Source organism: Neopelma chrysocephalum, unplaced genomic scaffold, assembly GCF_003984885.1.
Source record: "Neopelma chrysocephalum unplaced genomic scaffold, ASM398488v2 Primary Assembly neopelma1_105, whole genome shotgun sequence".
Taxonomy (NCBI): domain Eukaryota; kingdom Metazoa; phylum Chordata; class Aves; order Passeriformes; family Pipridae; genus Neopelma; species Neopelma chrysocephalum.
In genome coordinates this window covers 694,519-715,930 of record NW_020897769.1, presented here as the reverse complement: position 1 = coordinate 715,930, position 21,412 = coordinate 694,519, and the positions used below count along the sequence as shown (strand labels likewise).

General features: G+C 60.2%; 4 protein-coding genes across 4 annotated transcripts; all 4 read right to left on the bottom strand.

The window, feature by feature from the left end:
- Positions 1-1,082: 1,082 nt before the first annotated feature.
- SLC25A14 (solute carrier family 25 member 14) lies at positions 1,083-8,065 on the bottom strand. The gene is made up of 9 exons (XM_027696125.1): positions 7,938-8,065; positions 7,695-7,842; positions 6,705-6,799; positions 4,675-4,760; positions 3,730-3,825; positions 3,215-3,339; positions 2,568-2,703; positions 2,101-2,181; positions 1,083-1,522 (listed from the first exon to the last, which is right to left on the bottom strand). Exons 1-9 carry the CDS (start codon positions 7,999-8,001, stop codon positions 1,481-1,483), a joined length of 873 nt encoding a protein of 290 aa, XP_027551926.1. The 5' UTR covers positions 8,002-8,065; the 3' UTR covers positions 1,083-1,480.
- A 685-nt stretch (positions 8,066-8,750) lies between these two features.
- Positions 8,751-10,923, bottom strand: RBMX2 (RNA binding motif protein X-linked 2). The gene is made up of 6 exons (XM_027696124.1): positions 10,901-10,923; positions 10,694-10,809; positions 10,557-10,608; positions 10,358-10,487; positions 10,090-10,273; positions 8,751-9,589 (listed from the first exon to the last, which is right to left on the bottom strand). Exons 1-6 carry the CDS (start codon positions 10,903-10,905, stop codon positions 9,183-9,185), a joined length of 894 nt encoding a protein of 297 aa, XP_027551925.1. The 5' UTR covers positions 10,906-10,923; the 3' UTR covers positions 8,751-9,182.
- A 370-nt stretch (positions 10,924-11,293) lies between these two features.
- On the bottom strand, positions 11,294-15,021 carry RAB33A (RAB33A, member RAS oncogene family). The gene is made up of 2 exons (XM_027696127.1): positions 14,382-15,021; positions 11,294-11,796 (listed from the first exon to the last, which is right to left on the bottom strand). Exons 1-2 carry the CDS (start codon positions 14,607-14,609, stop codon positions 11,338-11,340), a joined length of 687 nt encoding a protein of 228 aa, XP_027551928.1. The 5' UTR covers positions 14,610-15,021; the 3' UTR covers positions 11,294-11,337.
- Positions 15,022-17,000: 1,979 nt separating this feature from the next.
- On the bottom strand, positions 17,001-21,313 carry MARS2 (methionyl-tRNA synthetase 2, mitochondrial). The gene is given in 4 exon segments (XM_027696116.1): positions 17,001-17,853; positions 17,855-18,232; positions 20,307-20,641; positions 21,150-21,313. Coding segments are annotated over 3 exon segments (1,488 nt in total). The 5' UTR covers positions 20,592-20,641; positions 21,150-21,313; the 3' UTR covers positions 17,001-17,028.
- Between the last annotated feature and the right edge of the window lie 99 nt (positions 21,314-21,412).

Genomic DNA, 21,412 nt, shown 5'->3' with positions numbered 1-21,412 from the left:
AATGCAGCAAAGTGGCCGTGAGGACACTTGTCTGGCACTGCTGAGGGGCTCCCTGTACCAGCCTGAGGAACAGCAAGGAAATGTCTTGAGGATCAGTCCCAAAACAACTGGCGGCAGCAGCATCCCATGGAGCTGCACAGAAATGGCTCCAGAACTACTGGAGAAACCCAAAAGATCAGGAACCTCAGCTAAAACACATCTTAGACTTGTGTTCATCCACCACATATGGTGGATGTATTTATTTAATAAATAAAGTACTTATTTACTTTGTCATGTTTGGAAACCCTCAGCCAGGTGAAGCACAGGAACCTTGTTCACTCCCAGTCCATCACTGCCTGTTCCTGGGAGATTGTATGGACAGTTTAATTCTGACAACAACCCTCTGGCCTGCTGAGCTGGGCCCTGCACTAAAAGACCTGTTCAAGGCAGGGTTTAAGTCCAAGAGCTCAGCACCTTCACTACACCTGCAGCTGCAAAGGCATCTCTGCCTTTGCAAAACCAATTCCCTCTCATTTTTCCCAGCTGGATTTGGCTAAACATTCCTTGTGTGATCTGCACAGAAACTCTGCTCACAGCAGGCCCAGCCAGGACACGGTGCTGTCACAAGGGACCTTCATCCAAACTAAAGACACCCCACAAACAGGAAAGTGAGCAGCAACTTAAGAGCTGTTTGCTTTCACAGCCATAAACATTAATAAATAACCAAAAACCAGAAGAGGACAACCAAAATACCCTACTGGATATTCTGCTCAGCACCAGGTGTGTCAGAGCCACCATTTTCAAGTGCTTGAGTTCACCTTTAAACCACATTACCTGTGTTTACATCATTTACAGATCATCTAAGCAAAAATAATATAAGCAATAAGCAGAAAGCTAAGAGACTCAGGTTTGGCAAAACTGAGCTGAGAAGGCAACAGCGTCACTTTCTGACACTAACAAACTTGGGTTTAGAAACACCTCTATGGTAATGAATCCTACAGATTGCTCTTACATAAATACATGGAGAAAAAAGGTATATACAGCATGGTGAAAACCAGCAAGGGCAGACACCCCTGCAGTAAATCAGACCCAAACTCGAGCCATCCAGTCAATAAATAATTTAATGGAGTGACAGTTCGGCAATAAACATGACAATGGCACCTTCCAGGGCCCCAGCCCCGCCCTGTGGGCACGAGAGGACACCCACGCTGCCAACCCACGAGCCACAGTGCCCTGAAGGCCACTGGAATGCACAGATCTTCACAGAAGATATTCCTGCAGGCCCAGGCACACGTACACCTCCGGGTGGGAAACAAGCAGCTCCTGCCGTGGGCTCCCGGCTATCCCAGCCAGCTCATGCTCCAGGGACCATGCATTTGGGGGGGAGCCCAGCCCACAGGTACCAAACACCACGACATGGGGATGGTGGGATGAAGAGGGAGGCGGCAGCACAGCTCTGCTGCCAGCCCTGAGGGTGACTCTGGTGAGATGAAGGCAGCTGTCAGAACGGGAGGCGCTTCAACTGCTCGTATGTGATAAAAAACTGAAGGGAACGTCAAGGAATTGGGACAGAGACGTGTGAGGCAGCTGCCTGGCAGGGTGGGCAGAGCATCAGCACAGCTGGTGGAGACCCACATAGGGAGCTCCTTGCCCAGGCAGCACAAACTGATGTGCACAGGTAGGACAGAGCTGGGGGACAGGGGCTGCAAGGACAGGGGAGGGACTGACCCAGAGCAAACCGGCCCAGCCTTGCCCAGACCACTGAGAGGAGGAGGTGGCTCCAAGCCCAGACTGGGAGCTCTTTACAGTAAATTCCCCACCCAGTTTCAGAGGGCAGAAGGGTCCTGCACAGCGGGTCAGCACCTGCCTCAGAGCACCAGAATGCTCCCCAGGATTCCCTCCCAAAACAGGAGCTGATCCAGGAACTGCAGCACCTCTCACAGCCCAGGCCAGAGGGAAGGTCTCAGCCAAGTCCTCAGAGCACTGGCTCTACAGAAACCAGCAGAGGTGCCCACCAGGGTCACCAGTGCATCGCACTGGGGTGTCAGCCCCGCTCTGCCCTTCCCAGCTCGGTTCTCCCCTTGTCCCCCATCCACCTCCCAGCAGCACACAAAAGGATACAATGATGTTCCAGGGACCCAGCCGAAGCCAGTTGGGCCAAAAGCCTTTGTAGAGTGCAAAGAAGCCCTCACTCTTCCATGTCTGGGAGGAGAAGACACAGCTAAATTAGGAGCCATGCCAGGCCCACATCCCCGGTGCCACATGTGACACACTGGCCCTCCCCAGCAGCTGCAGGGAGCAGACAGGCCCGTGCAGGTGCAGTGTCTGGAGCATCACTTGCAGTCTCTGAACCTAATTAACTGCCTCACAGCCTAAATTTTGTCCCAGAAGGCTGGGAGGATGTTCAGGCTGACAGTGACAACCTCAGGAAGTGACTCTGGGCCCTTCCCTGTCTGTCTGACACACTCGCTGAGGACTGTAGGATCCACTCTTTCTGTGGCTGTAGGATCTCACTGTTCCCATAGTGTGGTGCTGGGACCCAGCCAGCCTCCCAGGACAGGGATGTGCCCACCTCTCCCCCCCCTTACCTTCACGAGGCCATCCAGAGTGCCCTTGTAGAGCTCCGTGCTGCCCACGATCGCCCGTTGGTTCATCATCCGCGTCCGCACAACGTCCACGGGGTTGGAGGCGATGGCCCCCGCCAGCCCACACGTGAAGCTGGAACTACACCCCCCAAATCAGGACAGGGACAGCCCTGAACACGGCCACTCCCGCTCAGGCAGGCAACAAAGTACCTTCCACTGGATTTTATGAAAGGCATCCAGCAGAAAACAGGAGCCGCACCACCTGCCTGGTTCATACCAGGGCACAGATGTGGTACAGCAGCGTTTCTGGCCATCAGCCAGCTGAAACCAAGCTGACATTCCATGTCACCAAAGGATTTCTGCCAGGTCCTTCCCCAGGGAGGTCTGTCTGGGGATGTGGGGCTGGTTTAGTGGTGGCCTTGGCAGTGCTGGGGGAACGACTGGTCTTTAAAGTCTTACCCAGCCTCAATGATTCTGCACTTGTTGCCCACTCTGAGCTGCTCCAGCCAACAGAGCAGATCCTTCAGAAGCACCGAGCCTGTTCCCTGCAGCCCCAGAGCGCTCGATCCATGAGCAAACCCCTCCAGATCCCACCTGGCTGCTCTGCTCCACACACCCCTCCAAGCCTGCAGAGAGCAGCAGCTACTCACACGAAGTGGGCGAAGATGGTGTCACCCATGAGGCCTGACAGGATTAAATGCTTCTTGGTGATGTCGTAGACTGGCAGCTCCACCCCCACCACAATGGCAGCTCGCTGGGCCGTGGGGACAACACCCTGTGGGGCAGGAACACCGTCACAGGCTGCTCCCAGGGCCTGCAGCCAGTGGCACATCCCACAGCTCCCTCTCAGGGCCTTTTCCTGACAGTCTTCCCCGTGTCCTCCCTGCAGTTCTTCAGGCAGTCAAGGAAGATCCCTCCACCCTGGCAGTATTATTCCAGCTGCATTAACTGCACACTGCTTCCATCCTCCCAGCATACAGAAACCAAGCTGTCACCCCCTTGCCTTCCCCACAAATTTCAACAGCAGGAAAGATTCTGCCCCACAAGAGCGGCACTTTAAGGAGCTGGAAGGGGCTCCAGGTGCTCCCTGCTAAGAGAGCACCCGCTTCCATAAGGTTTTTGTTAGCTGTGCTGCTGGTGGGGGATTCTGGGAGCTGGTGCTCACCCTCCAGAGGCCTCGGGTACCTTCCTGCTGGTAGATGTCAATGAAGCTGCCGATCATCCCACCCTGGAATAAGCTGCCCTGAGCCTGCATTCGGATCTGGAAGGAAGGGCAGAGTCAGCGGGTGGACATCAGCACCTGTCCTGACATCAGCACCTGTCCCAGAGGGCAGGGACACCGGGGATACCAGCTCCATGGAACTCCTGGGAGCAGGAACACAGAGCAGCTCACAGCTGACACTGCTCTCCACGTCTCTCTCCCTGCAAACCATGCGGCCAGTGATGGCAGCAGGCAAGGAGCAGGGACAGCAGTGGGGTGGGAGCACAGGGACATGAAGGATGAGGCCTTCCTGCCCTGGGAGCAGCCTAAGAAGGTGGATCTACACAGGGAGAAGCACAGGGAAGTTCTCCAGGCTCTCTCAGCCCAGAGCAGGGCTACCCTGACTCCAGGGCACCAGGCAGTCCCCACTGGGCTCTGCTCACTCCACAGGCAGTGCCAGCACAGTGACCAAGGGGAGAGCAGCAGGGCAGGTGTGAGGAACATCTGGCTGCCACCTGCTCACCTTGCCCAGGTCGGATAACGCAGCATCCATCCTTCACCACAACAAATTTCATGACCTTTGTTGCCCAGAGAAGCTGTGGCTGCCCCACCCCTGGAAGTGTCCAAGGCCAGGTTGGACGGGGCTTGGAGCAACCTGGGACAGTGGAAGGTGTCCCTGCCCACGTCAGGGAAGTGGGACAAGACGAGCTTTAAAGTCCCTTCCAACTCAAACCCTTCTGGGATTCTGTGATCTTTAAGAGCTGTGCTTTTTGCTGTTAATTGCTCTGGGCTTCGGTCTCCATTTATTAGAAAAGCCCAAATTAGGAGAACTGGTGGCTCAGGGAGCACTGAGCTGCACCTCCCACAGGTCCCACAGCCGGCCAAGTGCTGGCCAGGAGCTGCCCTTACCTTCAGCACATCTGTGGGATTGGCCAGCGCAGAGGAGATGACCCCCGAGACCACCCCACAGATCACATTGATGAGCAACGTTTCATCTGCAAGCAAGGAAAGAAGGTCAGACCCTACAGACCTCACGGGAAGGGGCACAGGTGGGATGGAACAAGGGCTGGGAAGAGCAGAGCAGCTCAGCTCTCAAATCTCACAGTGAAGCTGCACGAGCAGGGGTTGGGCAGGTGCCACAGCTTGTGGCAGGTCTGTCCCCACACCTGCCAGGGACAGGAGGTGGCAGCTGGGACACTTGGCAATGCACTCTCTCAGAGGGGCAGGTCTGACTGATGAGAAGGAAAATCATGGGACACGTGAAAATTGTGAACAATTATCTGAGATTTCAGTGCCCAGTGATGCATTTCTCGTGATAGGGACAAACCAGGACAGAGGGAGACAGAGAGGAACAACCCAGCACTTCTCAAGGCCACCTGATACCAAATGGTTTTGGCTCCAGTGAGACCACGCAGCCACCCAGAGCCAGCTGAGGACTGGGACCAGGCGGGGAGTTAGATGGGATTAGTTCCAGGGAATAACCTGAGACTTCCAGGCCCAGTATTAGGATGATGGTTACGTTGGGAAAAGGCACAGCACTTTGCTGGTACTGACCACGACACTTCCCAGAGGAGACCAGGCCACTGGCTGCCCCAGGCCTGTAGGGAGACAAACATTCAGGCACGGAGCTCACAGCTGGAAAGGCTGGAACAGCGAGGAGGGGCCTGTGTACACGGACAGAACCAGGCAGGGAGAGGCGTTACTGGAGCAGGGAGAGACGTTACTGGGGACAGAGCAACCCTGGAAAGGAGCTCTAGTGAACCACAGCATCTCCTGAGTTGGATGATCCACAAGGATCATCGAGTCCAACTCCTGGCCCTGCCCAGGACACCCCAACAAGTCCCTGAGAGCACTGTCCAAACGCTCCTTGAGCTCTGGCATTCTTGGGAACATGACCACTGCCCTGGGGAGCCTGTTCAGTGCCCAACCACCCTCTGGGGGAAGAAATTTTCCTGATATCCCACCTAAACCTCCCCTGACACAGTTCCATGCCATTAGTGTGCTGCATCTCGCCCGCCCATCCTGCTTTCCCAGGTTGGAATGGTGTTACAACGCTCCCTCATGTCACCCCAGGGACAAAAACCACCTCTGCAGATCTCAGTGCTCCCTCAGGCAGCATCCACCAGACTCCTGCTGCTCCACTGCCCAGGGAGGAGCTGCAGAGGCCTCCTGAGCAGAGGGCATGGGTCTAGGGCACTGGTGGCATCTCATCTTGAAGTCAGGGCCAAAGCTACAGAGCTGAGTCACACAATTCCAATCCACATGTTGCCCAGATAAGCTGTGACTGCCCCATGCCTGGAAATGTCCAAGGCCAGGTTGGACATGGCTTGGAGCAACCTGGGCTAGTGGAAGGTGTCCCTGCCAAGGGCAGGGGGGTGGAACTGGATGATTTTTTGTGGCTCCAAGGTGCAAAGCAGAGATAAAGGCTTAACAGAACGAGAGGACTCCCCCAAGCTGTGCCAGGGGAGAGTCAGGTTGGACATCAGAAATAATTTCTTCATGGAAAAGGCTGTCAGGCATTGGAAGGGGCTGCCCAGGGAGGTGGTGGAGTCCCCAGTTCTGGAGGTATTCAAGGAAGGACTGGACGTGGCACCCAGTGCTCTGGGCTGGGGGACAAGGTGGGCACCAGGCACAGGTTGGATTTGATAGCCTTGAAGCTCTTTTCCAACCTAAGTGATTCTGGGATTCTCCTATGATTCCATGAAAGGAGGGACCTGGCTGGAGGGAGGTGGTTGGGTAGGGATCAGGGGATCCCATTGGGATTAAAACTGATCCATGCTACCACTGACAAACAAAACCACAGCACCCAGTAACAGAGCTCCATTCCTGTGGGAATCTCGAGGTGGGAAGGACAGAGCAGGGAATGAGCAGAACACACAACGGAGTGTAGGATCAGTGAGCTGGGAGGTGCCCCTGCTGCCCCGTTCCCTGACACCGACCTTCCATGCGATCCACGAAGAGCCGCTTCAGGCTCTGGTAGATCCCGATCTTGATGGTGCCATAGGATGCCTGTCTCAGCAGTGCCGGGGCGATCCTGAGGGGGAACAATCCCTGAGCATCCCTGTGTGCCAGCTTCCCACCAGCCCCCAAACTGCTGGGGACCAGGCACGTCCCTGCCATGGCTCCAGTGCCCGGGATAACCACTGGGATTGCCCCCTGCTGTACCAGGGGCTGGCATCTACACAGCCCTGGCCTTGCTCCTCATCTCGGGAAAACAAGGAGTCTCCACTGTCCCGGCCCCAGGGCTCAGGGCTGGGTGGGTCCTGGGGGTCACAGTGCCATGCAGGGAGTGGGAGTGGGCTGGGATGGGCAAAGGGGAGGGCGGAACTGGGATGGACAGGGCGGATGCCAGGACAGAAGGTGGAAGAGGGAGCCCGGGGTGAGGTGGGGGTGCCAGGACAGAAGCAGGGGCCAGGGTGGGCAGAGGGGAAGGACCCGGGATGGGTGGGGGGACCCGGGAGGACCTCGGGAAGGCAGAGGGGGATCCCAGGGTGGAGGGGGGAAACTGGGATGGGCTGGGGGGGCGGGCAGGATGGCGGGGGTGATGCCGTGACCGAAGGGTGGCCCAGGGCAGGTGGTGAGAGATGGTGGGGCAGGGGGGAAGCCCAGGGTGGGTGGAAGGAAATGCCAGGCCTGGTGGAGGATCCGTAGCAGATGGGTGCACGGATGCACGGGGGTTCCCGTGGTGGATCGGGGGGCCCAGGGCGGATGGGGGATCCTGGTCCCGGTAGGGGAGTCCCGGTGCGGATGGACTGGGGGGGGCAGGGTGGGTGGGAAGGACCCGTGGGGGTCTCGGGATGGATGGAGCCCGGTGCCGATGGGATGGGTCCTTGTCCTGATGGGTCCCGGTGCCAATGGGGATCCCGGTTCCGATGGGCCCCTATCCCGATGGGGTCCCTGTCGCGATGGTCCCGGTGCCCGGTGCTCACCCCGAGTACAGGGCCCGTCCTCCCTCCTCGCGGCAGATGCGGAAGAGCGCGTGGAACATGCCCCGGTACCGCACCTCGCGGAACCGCGCGTCGGTGCTCTGCCCCTGCACCTGCAGCCGCGTCTTGGTGAGGTCCACGGGGAACGTGCCTGCGGGGACAGCGGGGACAGCGGGGACAGCGGCGTCAGCGCCCGCCGGGAACGGCCCCGGTGCCGCTGCCGCCCCGCCGGCTCCGCCGCCTCACCGAACTCGGCCACGATGGAGGCGAGCCCGCCATACACGAAGGGTTTCCAGTTGAGCGCGGACATGGCATGGCGGGCGGGCACCGCCGCCACCGGGACCGGGACCGGAACCGGAACAGCCGCCGGAACGGCCACCGGCACCGCCGCGCCCCCCGCCGGCCCCCGGCGGCACCGCACCGGCACCGGGCACCGCCCCCCGGCACCGCGGGCAGGGCGGGGCTCAGACCCACCCGAATACCGGGAACGGGACGGGGCTGAACCCCCCCCGGATACCGGGTGCAGGATGATCACAGCCCCCCCCCGGACACTGGGAACAGAATGGTGACCACTCCCCGCGTACCGGGAGCAGGACAGGCCTAAGCTTCCCCGGGGTACCGGGAGAAGAACGGTCACAGCCACCCGGGGTACCAGGAGCAGGAAGGGCTGAGCCTTTCCAGATACCGGGAGCAGAATGGTGACCGCTCCCCGGGGTACCAGGAGCAGGATGGGGCTGAGCCCCCTGCTCAGCACACTGGGAACTCCCCGGGTCTGCCCCTGCCCCAGTCCCCGTCTGACCTCATATCAGGCACCTCTGGGCTCAGTCCCAATTGTTCCATGGGGAAAATGCCCCCTCTGCCCCCCATGCCTGGAACTGCTGTAGACTCTGGAGGGATTACTCGTTGTAGGAGTCAGATCCAGCTCAAACCATCCCAAATCCCATCCCTCTCATCACCGCTGTGTACCACCCCCCAACTCTGTATCCATCACTCCCGGTTTTCCAGGCAAATCAGCCCAAAATCAGCATCAGGAGCAGGAAGGCTGCTCCTGGGACCAGCTTCTGCCAAACAGGAATTTTTATTAGAAGACCTTTAAACAAACCCACAATGAATGGCCCCAACACAGCAGTGCATCCCTGCAGATCCACCACAGAACCTGGAGGCGCTGGGTGGGCACAGGACTCACTGGCAGGCGAGGCCAGACCAGACACCCACAGGCCTCTTCCCGCACTGCAAGAGGGGGACACCCTCCAGCACTGACAGAACTGGGGGTTTGGGGAAGGGGAGCATCCTGCTGCTCCCAGATCCCAGCTCCTGCCACCCTCCATGGCCAGCACTGAAGCCAACACAGAAAGCCCTGGCCCAGGGCAGGAGGAGATCCAAAGGGAAGCTCCCGTGAGGCAAGCAGTCCAGCTGCAGTGCCCTGGGAGCTTGGAGCAGGTGTTTGGGCAGGCTCAGGGCCTCCCTGGCCCTGGAATGCTCTCCCAGGGCTCAGTGGCGGCCGGAGTCTCTGCCAGAGCCCCGCTCCTTGTGCCTGGAATGGGGCTCCCGGGATCTGCCTCCCTTGGGGGACACGTCCCGCCGGCTGCTGTGCCCGTCGCTCCTCCTGCCAGCCTCCTCCCTCTTGTCCCGCTCCTCCCAGGAGCTGCTCTGTCCCCTCTGCTCCTGGCCGCTCTTGTCCCCCCTCCTCTCCGAGGGCCGCTGGTGCCGCCGCTGCTCCTCGTCCCGCTGTGTCCTGCTCCCAGCGTTCCTGTCGGAGCTCCCGCTGGCGTAGCGCTCGTACCCAGGGTCCTCCTTCTCCTTCTTGATCTTGATCCTGGGATGTGGCTCCTCTGTGCCAGCCCGTTTCCCGGCCTGCTGGCCTGGCTTCGGCTGCTCCGCTCTGCTCCGCGGCTTCTCTGGAACACGGGGTCACAACTTGCAATGGACCCAATTCCAGGAGCACCCCCAACTCCCCTATTTTATGGCACTGCCCCAACTCCCCTCTCACCACAAGTTGTTCCCCTATGCCCCCAATATGCCAGCCTGCTTCCCCCTCAGGGAGATCCCACTCCACTTCTTAGCGTGACACCCTTCTCCTCCAGCTGCAGCCACCCCACTTCCCTCTTGAACGCTCACACCATGTTCTTTCCAGTAATGCTGGACACTTCCACTCATTCCCTTTACTCAGTAACATCATGATTCGTTCTGCGGAATTTCCCAGTCCAGACCCAACGACTCTTTTCCCTCTTTGCTCTCCCCCTCCTCCCTCATTTTCAAGCACCTCCTCGGCACCTTGGAGCAACATCTTGTCCCCACCCTCACTTTGTGCCCATTTTCCTCCCTCTAACCCTTCTCTCCACCCAGACTCCAGCTCCTAATCCCACCTCGGATCCAGCTCGTCAGGAACACTCCTCACCTTTCTGCTTTTTCACAGGTACATCCTCCTCCTCCTCCGATGGGGAGTCAGACGAGGAGCGAGGCGGCGTTTTGACCCCGCAGCCCTTGGCATGGAGGGCTCTGGTCACCTCATCCCAGTCCTCCGACTCCTTGGGGGGCCGGTAGTTGGCCACGTGGTCCACGCGGATGGTCCGTCCCTTGATCTGGAGGGGCCGGGCTCTCAGACCGCGGGCAGGTCCCCGGGAGCACCCGAGGAGCCGCGGCAGCAGCACCCGAACCCCGCTCACCTTGATCCCATTGAAGTTGTCCACAGCCAGGATGGTGCTCCTCTGATCCTCATAGCACAGGAAGCAGAACCCTTTGGACTTCCCGGTTTTCTTGTCCCGCACGAGGTTGATGTTGACGACCTCGCCGTACCTGTGACACACCGTCAGCACCCTCCGGCAGCGCCCGGGCGGGCGGCGGGGCCGGGGCTGCGGCACTTACTGCGAGAACACGCAGATGACATCGCCCTCCGTCAGCTCGTAGTGCAGCCCTCCTGTGGGGAGAGGGATGGAAGGGGTCACCGGCAACGAGCGGGCCGGGCCCGGCCCGGCCCCGCCGCTCCCCGGCCCGGCCCGTACCCACAAAGATCCAGGCGCTGTCCTTGTACTCCGCGTGCCACGACACCGCCTCCTGCACGCCCAGCTCCGCCTCCCGCGCGTTCAGCTCATTGATCAGCTTCACCTTCGTCAGGGGGCTGCGGGCGAGGCACCGTCAGCGCCGAAACCGCCAGAGCCAAACCTTCCCCCATCTCTCCCTCCCGCTCCCCTCACAGTCCCCACACCTACTTCATGGCGGCGGCAGCGCGCACTGCGCCTGCGCGCGGCACCGCGACTGCGCGCTGCCCGCCTAGCCGAACGGACTCGGCCGAGAGTCGCCGAGTGGAGTCGATTGTATCCGAGTAGAAACGAATGTCGCCGAGTGGCGACGATTGTAGCCGAGTGGAGACGATTGTAGCCGAACTGGGCCGAGCGCGGCCCAGCGGGGCCGATTGTAACCGAAGAGGGCCGATTACAACCGAGCGCTACTCGCCGAACCGGGCCGAGCGTGGCCGAGCTGGGCCGAACCCGGCCGATTGTAACCGAACCGAGACGATCACAGCCGAGCCGGGCCGGTTTTACCCGAGCGCTACCCGCCGGACCGAAACGAGCGTGGCCGAGGCGCAAAGCAGGAGTCGGAGCGCAGGGGGCTCAGAGCCTTTATTGGGGTCCGGGCCGGGTCCCGCTCAGCACGGGCAGGAGCCTTTCCCGCTGGCCTCGTCCAGCCGGCGGGACTGCGGCTGGGGCTGCCCCGGCCAGCCCTCGGTGTCGCGGCAGGGCAGCGAGCGCTGCGCCTTCAGCCGGCAGGCCAGGCACATGAAAATGGCGTCCACGTTCTGGCTCTCCTGCGGGTCCTTGGCCGAGGTCTCAAACAAAAGCATGTTGTGAGCGTCGGCGAACTTGAGGGCCAGGCTGGACGGCACCTGGATCAGGTCCTTCAAGTCACACTTGTTCCCCACGAGCACCCTGGGGACGAGCGGGGACACCGCGTGCCCGTTGCACTCCTCAATCCACGTCTTGAGGTTGGTGAAGGAGCTCATCTTCGTCACGTCGTACACGAAGACCACGGCGTGCACGTTGCGGTAGTAGTGCTCCACCATGCTCTTCCGAAACCTCTCCTGGCCGGCCGTGTCCCACACCTGCACCTGGGAAGGGAAGCAGAGGAGAGAAGAGGCTACAGGAGCATGGCCCTGGCAGGGCCCCCTGTGGGGGTTCAGGGGGGCTTCCTGCTGTCTGGCTTTCAGAGAGTCATGGAATGGTTTGGCTGGAAGGGACCTTAAAGACCATCCAGTCCAACCCCCTGCCATGGGCAGGGACACCTTACTAAACCAGGTTGCTCCAAGCCTTGTCCAGCCTGGCCCTGAATGCTTCCAGGGATGGGGCGTCCAGAGCTTCTCTGGGCAACCTGTGTCCCATCATCCCCAGTTTCTTCCCAATATCCCATCTAAATCTGCCCTGCTTCAGCTTAAGGCCATTCCTCCTTGTCCTGTCCCTCCAGGCCCTAGTCCCAAGTCCCTCTCCAGCTCTCTTGGAGCCCCTTTAGGCACTGGAAGGGGCTCTCAGGTCTCCCTGAAGCCTGCCTTTCTCCAGGTGAACACCCCCAGCTCTCCCAGCCTGGCTCCAGAGCAGAGGGGCTCTGGCCCCGAGAGCATCTTTGTGGCCTCCTCTGGACTCACTCCAACAGGTCCATGTCTACTTGTCTACCAAATCCTACAGCATGAACAAGAACCCAGATAATTTCACAGAGGAGTCAGGGCAAAGAGAAGACGAGGACGGGGAGCCACCCTTTGTGTGGGAGTGCAGCAGGAGGCCATGGACCTCTGTGGGGGATGGGTGAGGAGCCACCAGAGATTGTAGGGGAGGATTAAAGAGCAGAACACCACAGATAGCATTGTAGGGAGTCTCCACTCTAGACCACCTGGCCAGGAAGAGCAAGCAGATGAGGTGCTCTATGGACAGAAAGGAGCAGCCTCGTGTTTGCAGCGCTGAGAATTTCAAACACCTCAACAGCTGCTGGAATGACAGCACAGCAGGGCACAGGCAGTCCAGAACATTCCTGGAGCCCTCAATGACAACTCCCTGACCCAAGTGACAGAGGAGCCAAGAAACTCCTAAACTGGATGAGCAGTGAGGTGGATTGGGAACTGGCCGAACGTCTGGGCCTAGAAGGTGGTGTCGAGTGACACCAAGTCTGGTTGAACACTGGTAACTAGCAGGGTGCCCCCAGGGGTCAGTCTGAGTTCTCCTGGTAACATCTTGAAGCTTGGAACTGGCAATTTCCAAATTAATCCGAATCACCCTATCACAGAGACAATGCCTGCCCCGAGGTCTTTCAGAGTGAAAAATGCTGGCAAAGCAGAGCTGCTGCTCAGCCCTTTCTGGGCCAGTGCCTGGGAAGAGCAGGAGAGGGAGGGTCCATCTCCCACCTCTCACCTCTCCTCTTGGATGCATTATCCTAGGAAAAGGCCAGTTTGCTGCACTGCCTCCCACTCACGCCCGCTGGAGCACAAATAATATCCAAAGGTAGAAACCCTGGCAGTGTTTTCCTGCCATTGGCCATGAGACAGGCTCCATGCCAGCCTGCACCAGAGCTCACACCAGCATGGCTCCATGGGGCTGGACAGAGCTGGGGAGGGTAGGGGGGAAGGACCACATCTAAAGGAGAAAGGGAAAAACATTAATGGACAGTCTAGAAGCACAACTAAAGCTCTCACCCACCAACATGAGCTTTGGTTTCATTGCGATTTCAACTTTTGATCACCCATCTGTCAGTACAGCAGCAATGTTTGTTCTTCCAGCACCAGCCTCACACTTGGAGGCTGTGGGTGCTGATCCCCCTGAACCTGGCAGGCCAAGTTCAACCACAAGCTTTGCTCCTGAATGGTTTCCTACCAGCAGCAGATCTGCTCCGACACACCAGCCAGAGCTCTCCAGGTCTGGGCTGGTCATTTCTTACAGGTGTCACACGGGCCTTCATAGAGCAAATTCATCCTGTTCCAGTCGTCCTGCAATCACAGCTCCCGGTGCCAGCTGGGAGCAGATTCCAGCAGCGCTCCCACAGCTGCCGAGCCTGCTGCCACCGGCCCGTGGGAGCTCCCGGCCTTCCAGCCTCCCTCTGCCCCCCCAGACGCCCTGGTTCTGGCACACAGCTCCATCCCCCAGCTGTGCCCCTCTGCTGGTCCAGTGTCTGGAGCCGGAGCCACCCCGATGCCCCGAGGCTGTGCTGGGTGTCGGGAGGGCAGCAGTGGCTCACCCCAACCCATCACTTCAGGCCGCTGCAGGCTCAAACCAACCCCAGAAATAGCGACAAGGCAGCAGGGATGGATGGGTCCAGAAGCATCTCTGCTGACCACAGGCATGAGAATTCTCCCCTGTCCCTGTCTCCTCCCTCCAGCTGGGATGAAAGGAAAAGCCCCCGGGAGGGCTTTGGGGTGCGACATGCAGCCCTGGGGCAGGGGATGGGGTGGGGGCAGGGATGGGGACCCGCTGCTGTCGTTGCTGGGGCTGCTGCTGGTCAGCTCGGGGCCAGCGCGGGGCCCATCGGGGCCAGTGGGGGCGTCCTCGGGGCTGGTGCTGGTCAGCCCGGGGCCCGTGCGGGGCCCGTCGGGGACAGAGCGGGGCTGACCGAGGATGAAGCAGAGCCCACCGGAGCCGGTGTAGAACCCATCGGGGACAGAGCGGGGCCCTGCGGGACTGATGTCAGCCAGCCCGGGGCCGGTGCGGGGCCCACCTTGATGCGCTCCCCCTCGATCTCCACCGTCTTCTCGCGGAAGTCCACGCCGATGGTGGCCTCAGTCTTGCCGGGGAAGGTGCCCCCGCAGAAGCGGAAGGTCAGGCACGTCTTGCCCACGTTGGAGTCTCCGATCACGATGATTTTGAAGATGCGGGTCTGCACGTAGGGCTCCAGCGCGGGGTCGGAGCCCGGCGGCCGCCCCCCGCCGCCGCCGCCCGCCGCCATCCCTCCCGCACCGCCGCCGCCTCACCGGCTCATGGGGGCGCGGCGCCCCGCGCACTGGCTACGGCACCGCACGGCACCGGCACCGCCCCGCGTAGCGGCACCGGCACAACACGGCACCGCCCCGTGTAGCGGCACCGGCACCGCTCCGCCCCACGCACCGGCTACGGCACCGCAGGTCCCCGCCCCGCGTAGCGGCACCGGCACAGCCCCGCGCACCGGCACCGCGTATGGGCACCAATACAACACGACTCCGCCCCGCGTACCGGCACCGGCACAGCCCCGTGTAGCGGCACCGGCACCGCACGGCTCCGCCCCACGCACCGGCTACGGCACCGCAGGTCCCCGCCCCGCGTAGCGGCACCGGCGCAGCCCCACGCACCGGCACCGGCACCGCGTACGGGCACCAATACAACAGGGCTCCACCCCGCGCACCGGCACTGCACATCCCCGGGTACCGGCACCGGCACGGCACGTCCCCGCTCAGCGTAGCGGCACCGGCACCTCGCTCTGGCACCGGCACTGCACATCCCCGGGTACCGGCGCCGGTCCCATCCCACGCACCGGTACCGGCTCTGGGCCACCCGCCACGCCAAGCCCCAGACCGGGGACCGAGTGCTTTCAGCCCGGGCCGGCCCGGGCATCCCCAAGGGACAGGCAGGGACCGGCGGGGCTGCAGGCAGCGGGACTGGCCCCTCCCGGGAGAGAGCCAGGGACACCGAGGGATAGCGGGGCAGGAGCAGACACCAGCGCACACAAACACCCGCACGCCCCAACACGGGGTCACTGCCACCCGTGCCAGACTGACCCTCTCCATGTCCGGCCGGGCAGCCACAGCCCCCAGGTGCCAGCATCAGAGGGACCGGGAAGGGGATATGTCCCTCCTGTCCCCAAGGAGCAGGGCAGCGGGATGCCAGCACCCACAGCGCCAGGGCACAGGGGCTGCAGCAGGAAGGATGCTCAGTGGGATGGCAGGAGCAGGGGAGCAGGTGACACTCGGGAGGGGAAGGGAACCACAGCAGGAGGGGATGAGGGGACCCGGGTCAGCTGAAACCGGGACAGCATCAGGCTTTGGTACAGTGAGGGTGTAGGGACTGGCAGGGGTGAAAAGACTATGGGGGCTGCACTGCTTCTGCTCACACAGCCCAGGCAACCCTAAAAGAGCTCACAGCCCCCCAAATCAGGCCCATGAAAGAAGACTCCTGGGACCTGGAGGAGCTGGGAAGGATTTACCAAAGATCCCCAGTGGTCACCACTGCCCCAGGGTGCCAATGCTCAGCTGCTTCCAGCAGCACTGACATGAAACTAGGGTGCACTAAGCCTTGCAGGAGGCAAGCCTCAGGAAGGTGAGGCTAGGCCTGAAACACAGGCCCCTTTTCCCATTCTGGTGATGCCAGCAGGTCTGCACAGCTAAATGAGACCTCCTGTTCGACCTCGGTGCTGTCCTGCCCCTGGAAGAGTGGTCACACAGGATCATCCCCATCAAGGTTCACTCAGACTTGTTTTGGCCCACAGAGGAAGCTCAGCTGAAGGATCCAACAGATCCATGGGCACTACAGCCCCATGGAACCATATCTGACCACCCCCAGCTACTTCTGGCCTGGCCAAAAACCTGGGGATTAAAGGTGAGATGAGGACATTGATTGTAGAGCAACTGCTCATCCTTCTTCCTTCACAAGGAGACAACACTGAGGAGGACCAGGACCAACCCCATCTCTCCTCAGGGCTTTCTTGATCCCCCTGGATACTCGTCCTGAACATCAGCCCAAGAAGGGGTTGCTGGAGTGAGTAAGGTGGGAGCTGCTGTCTCTGGAAGGGATGGCTGAGCAGACTGGCTGCCATATCCATGGTTACAATGTCTTCAGAAGAGCACCTGATGCCTCCTCACCTCAGACAAGGTAAAGGAAGGGAGTGTTCCAGACCGGATAGGGCTTGGAGCAACCTGATCTAGTGGAAGGTGTCCCTGTCCATGGCAGAGGATTGGAACAAGATGGGCTTTAAGGTCCTTCCAACACAAACCAGTCAAGGATTCTATGCTTTAGTGAGAGACACAGGCAAGAGGGCTCTGGTGGAGCCCCAGGACCGTGCAGAAAAACCTCCCTATTTTAAGGGGATAAATATTTGCCTCAGTTGCTTTTTACATCCCATAAAATACATCGGGGCAAAAAAAGCAGCAATGCTGAAACCTGAGGCTGTGTTTTGGTTCAGTTACCGACTTGGCTACTCAGGCATTCTGAGGGTGCTGCCTGAGCTTCCTGAGCCCTCAGCCCTGCTCACACAATCTCCTCCCCAAGGCATGTCTGGTCAGTCCCAGGCCTGTCACTGGGACAGCTGTCGGGCCAGCTTCCCACCCCTCCACACCACCACCATCAATAGAAGGAAGGTGAAAAGACGTTTCCCAGGAGTTCCTGAAGGTTTTTATTCACAGAAGCTGTTTGTCAGAGACTCGAGCTTCTTGCTTTGTGTTCTTCATAGTTTCCAACTTCTCCAGCCTCTGGAACAAGACGCCAGTGTCAGGTCCGAGCTGTCTCCCCTCAAAGGGACACGGCTTTCCATCATAGCGCGCCAAGAATGTCAGATCAGAGAGACCCCTCTCTCCTGGCTCAACAGCCAGCCGGGACAGCAGCTTGTCTGCCATGTGTGGGACCACAGGCTGCAGGAGCATCCCGTAGACACGCAGGCACTCCAGCGTGACGTGCAGGATGGTGTCCAGCCAGAGCCGCTCCGCAGGGTCCCTTCGGTCGAGCTTCCAAGGCCTGTGTCTCTGGAAGAAGCCGTTGGTCTGCCTCACGCACTGGGCAATGCATTCCAAAGCCTTGTAAATCTGGAAGCCTTCGAAATAACCAGCCACCTGCGCAGGCAGCGAGGCCACCGCTGCCACGAGTTCGTAGTCCTCAGCAGACACCCTGCCCGCGCCTTTTGCTTCCCTGGAATCCAGGACCTTTGGAAAACAGGGCTCTGAGAAGCGTGGGTAGGTGTTGCTGGGGTTGATGCTGGGGGCCGTTGAGCGATTCAGCAGCCCCCCGAGTGCATCCGCCAGCTCCGAATTCAGCAACTTCACCACCTTCTCGTCGTAATAGTCGCAGTCCCGCTCCGGGACGCCCTGCCGCAGCAGGAAGTACCGGAACCCGTCCACGCCGTACTGCCCCACGCACGTGGCGGGGTCCACCACGTTGCCCAGGCTCTTGGACATCTTCTGCCCACGCACGGTCCAGTGGGAGTGCACCAGGATGCGCTCGGGGGGGGGCCAGCCCTGCCGCCAGCAGCAGCGCCGGCCAGTACAGCGCGTGGAACTTGAGGATGTCCTTGCCCACGACGTGGTGCGCGGCCGGCCACCACTCACCGTGGCTCTCGGGGTACCCCACCACGCTCAGGTAGTTCACCAGGGCGTCCACCCACACGTAGATGGTCTGTGTGGGGTCACCGGGCACGGGGATGCCCCACTGCAGCCGGCTCCGCTCACGGGACACCGACAGGTCCGGCAAATCCTCGTCCAGCCAGCGGAGCACGCGCTGGTAGAAAGGGTCGGGAGAAACGGCGCGTGGGTTGTCCCGGAGCCAGTTCTGCAAGGGATCCCGGAACGCCGAGAGCCTGAACATGTAATTCTCCTCTTTGGTCCAGTGCACCTGGGACGGGAGAAGAGGAAAGGATTACGGCCCAAACGCTACGAGAACAAGCTGATAATTTGCACGCAGCTTTCTCAGTGTGGAGTTTGTCCCAAGCTCCCTGTGTCTGGGTGTCCTCCCACCCCATGGAAAGCCCCCGGTATCTTTCCATGACTAGTGGGAACCTCCTTGCCCAAGACACGCCTGAGGACTTGGGCACCTGGGATGGTTCGGCATCCTGCTTTTAAATACTCCCATAATCCCAGGAAGGAACACCTTTCTACCTGCCAGGTTGATGTGACATCAGGAAGGAATCAGGGAGATGAGAATACACTTTCTTACTTTCTTAACAACATAGTTTTGCTATAATAGTGGAAAATCATGAAAAGACAAAATGATGTTGTAGTTCCTGCCCTACTGGCACTCCTGGTGCCTGCCTCTGCTGTTCTCCTGGGGGCCGTGTTCCTCTTTTTCCCCAGTTTATGCATTAATGCATCTCAGTCACTAACTTTTGTTTGCTTACTGTGCACTGACAGCACTTCTCCCCCACTGTTAAATCCATTAAATGACACATTTAGCTAAACCAGTGAAAAATGGTGGGTGGATGCAGTACAAGTGAGCTGTGTAAGGCACTCAGGGATCCATGGCTGGGTCAGGAATCTCGCAGGGTACAAGGAAGACCTGAAGAACATTCAAAACATATTCAAAGATGAGCTGTACACCTTCACCCCCAGGCTCCACTGGACACCAGAACCCAGACACTCACCAGAAGTCTGGGGTTTATGGCATGTCTCCAGTTATCTTAGGGGCTTTCTCAAGAGTTATTATTTGCTAATACAGCCCTTTCTGTGTGAACCAACACTCCTACGCCCCAGCCTCATACAAAGACCACAGGAGCATAACCTGTGCTGAGCTCTGAGCAGGATTATCTGCAGCTGCTGGATTAAATAATGTAACTCCTGACATGTTCTAGAAAACGCAGTGGCAGAGAGACTCTGGGGCAGGTACCACGGTCCTGGGTGCACCCATCCAGGCATCAAGCTGACCACAGGCAGGTGATGTTACAGTGGTTTAAGTGGGGCCAAAACCCATGTGAAGAGATTGGTTAAGTGTCCAGAGGCCACATTGAACTGTCTCACAAAACAGGTCTCAAACTCTGGACCCCCAAGGAACCCCTCAGCTACAAACACCATTATCTTCCCACTCAGCTAACTTCTCTCATTGCCCCTGTAAAATACCACTTCCAGGCCAGCAGGCTGCAGAACCCCCAGCAGCTGAATCCTTGGCACGTGGCTGTGATGTGCACCTGCCAGGTGGGGTTTGGCAGCTCTCCCTCAGATCCCCACTCACCACCATAACACAGAGAATCACAGGCTGGTTTGGGCTGGGAGGGATCTTGAAGACCATCTCGTTCCACCCCCTGCCATGGACAGGAACACTTTCCACTAGACCAGGCTGCTTCAAGTCCTGTCCAACCTGGCCTTGGATGCTTTCAGGGAAGGGGCAGCCACAGCTTCTCTGGGCAACCTGTGCCAGGACCTCACCATCCTCACAGGGAAGAATTTCTTCCGAATACCCAATCTAACCCTGCCCTCTGTCAGCGGGCAGCCATTCCCCCTTGTCCTGTCACTCCAGGCCCTTATAAATAGTCTCTCTTCATCTTTCTTGCAGGCTCCCTTCAGATACTGGAAGGCTGCTATGGGTTCTCCCCAAAGCTTCTCTTCTCCGGGCTGAACAATCCCAATTCTCCCAGCCTTTTCTCACAGCAGAGCTGCTCCATCCCTCTGATCACCTTGGTGGCCTCCTCTGGCCTCTCTCCAACAGGTCCATGTCCTTCCTGTGCTGGGAACCCCAGAGCTGGAGCCTCTGGGGGGGTGGTCTTACCTGAGTGGGGCAGAGGAGTAGAATCCCCCCTCCCACTGTGGTGATCAGCCCAGGACAGAAGGTTTCTGGACTGACAGGTGACACTCCATTGAAATACAGGTGAGTCTCAGCCAACATGAATCACAGAAGGCTGCAGGAAGCATTAAACACCCCAAACTCGGCCAGAGCAGAGCAGCAGATGCGCGCATGGTGCTCCCGCAGGTGCCGTTACCTCATGGCCGGTCTCCAAGGACACCTTGCAGGGGCGTCCCTGGGCATCCCTGCACTCAGCGAGCTGGCTCTCGGGCAGGAAGCTTTCCTCGGGAGTGCAGTACCAGCCCTCGTAGGAGCCCTTGTAGAGAGCCCCGCGGTCACGGAGGGCACCCCAGAAGTGCCGCACGGCCCGCTGGTGCCGGGGCTCGCTGGTGCGCGTGAAGTCGGTGAAGGCGACGCCGGCCTGGGCCAGGGCCTGGCGGAACAGCCCCGAGACGCGCTCGCAGAGCTCAGGGGGTGACATCCCTGCCGCCGCCGCTGCCTGTTGGATCTTCAGCCCGTGCTCGTCGGTGCCTGGAAAAGAGAGAGGCCATGGGGCCGTGGGGAGGGGTGCGGGGCTGGACACCCCCTGCGGGGACACAGGACCAACCTGGGGGCATTGGGAGTGGGGTCAGCCCCGAGGGTGGGAGTCAGAGCACGAGGGGGGTCAGCCCCGGGGGAGGGGGTCAGACCCAGAGAGAGGGTCAGACCGGGAGGGGGAGTCAGACTGGGACGGGGTCAGTCCCGGGGGTGGAAGTCAGAGCAGGAGGGGGTTCAGATCGGGGCAGGGGGTCAAATCGCGGGGAGGTGGTCAGCCCCGAGATGTGGGGGGGTCAGTCTTGGGAGTGGGAATCAGGCGGGTGGGGGATCAGACTGGGAAGGGGTGTCAGCCCCGGGAGGGGGTTGAGTCCCGGGAAGGAGGGTCAGCCCCGAGGGACCGGGGTCAAACGGAGGGAGAGGGGTCAGACGGCGGGAGGAAGGATGAGCCCCAGGGAGAGGAGTCAGCCCCGGCGCAGGGGGTCATCCCGGCACCCCCGCTGACCCGTGCAGAGCCGCCCGGGCCCGGCGGCGCGCAGGCGGCGGTGGCGGAGCAGCGCGTCGGCCAAGAGCGCCGAGTACAGGTGCCCGATGTGCGGCGGCCCGTTCGCGTAGAAGATGGGGGTGGAGAGCAGCAGGCGGCGGCCGGGCCCGGCGGGGCTGGCGGTGCCGATGGCGCGGCGGGGCGGGCGCGGGAGGCGGCGGGGCGGCCGCAACATGTCGGTGTCGGCGGCGGCGGCGGTGGCGGCTCCGGCACCATCGAGGCGG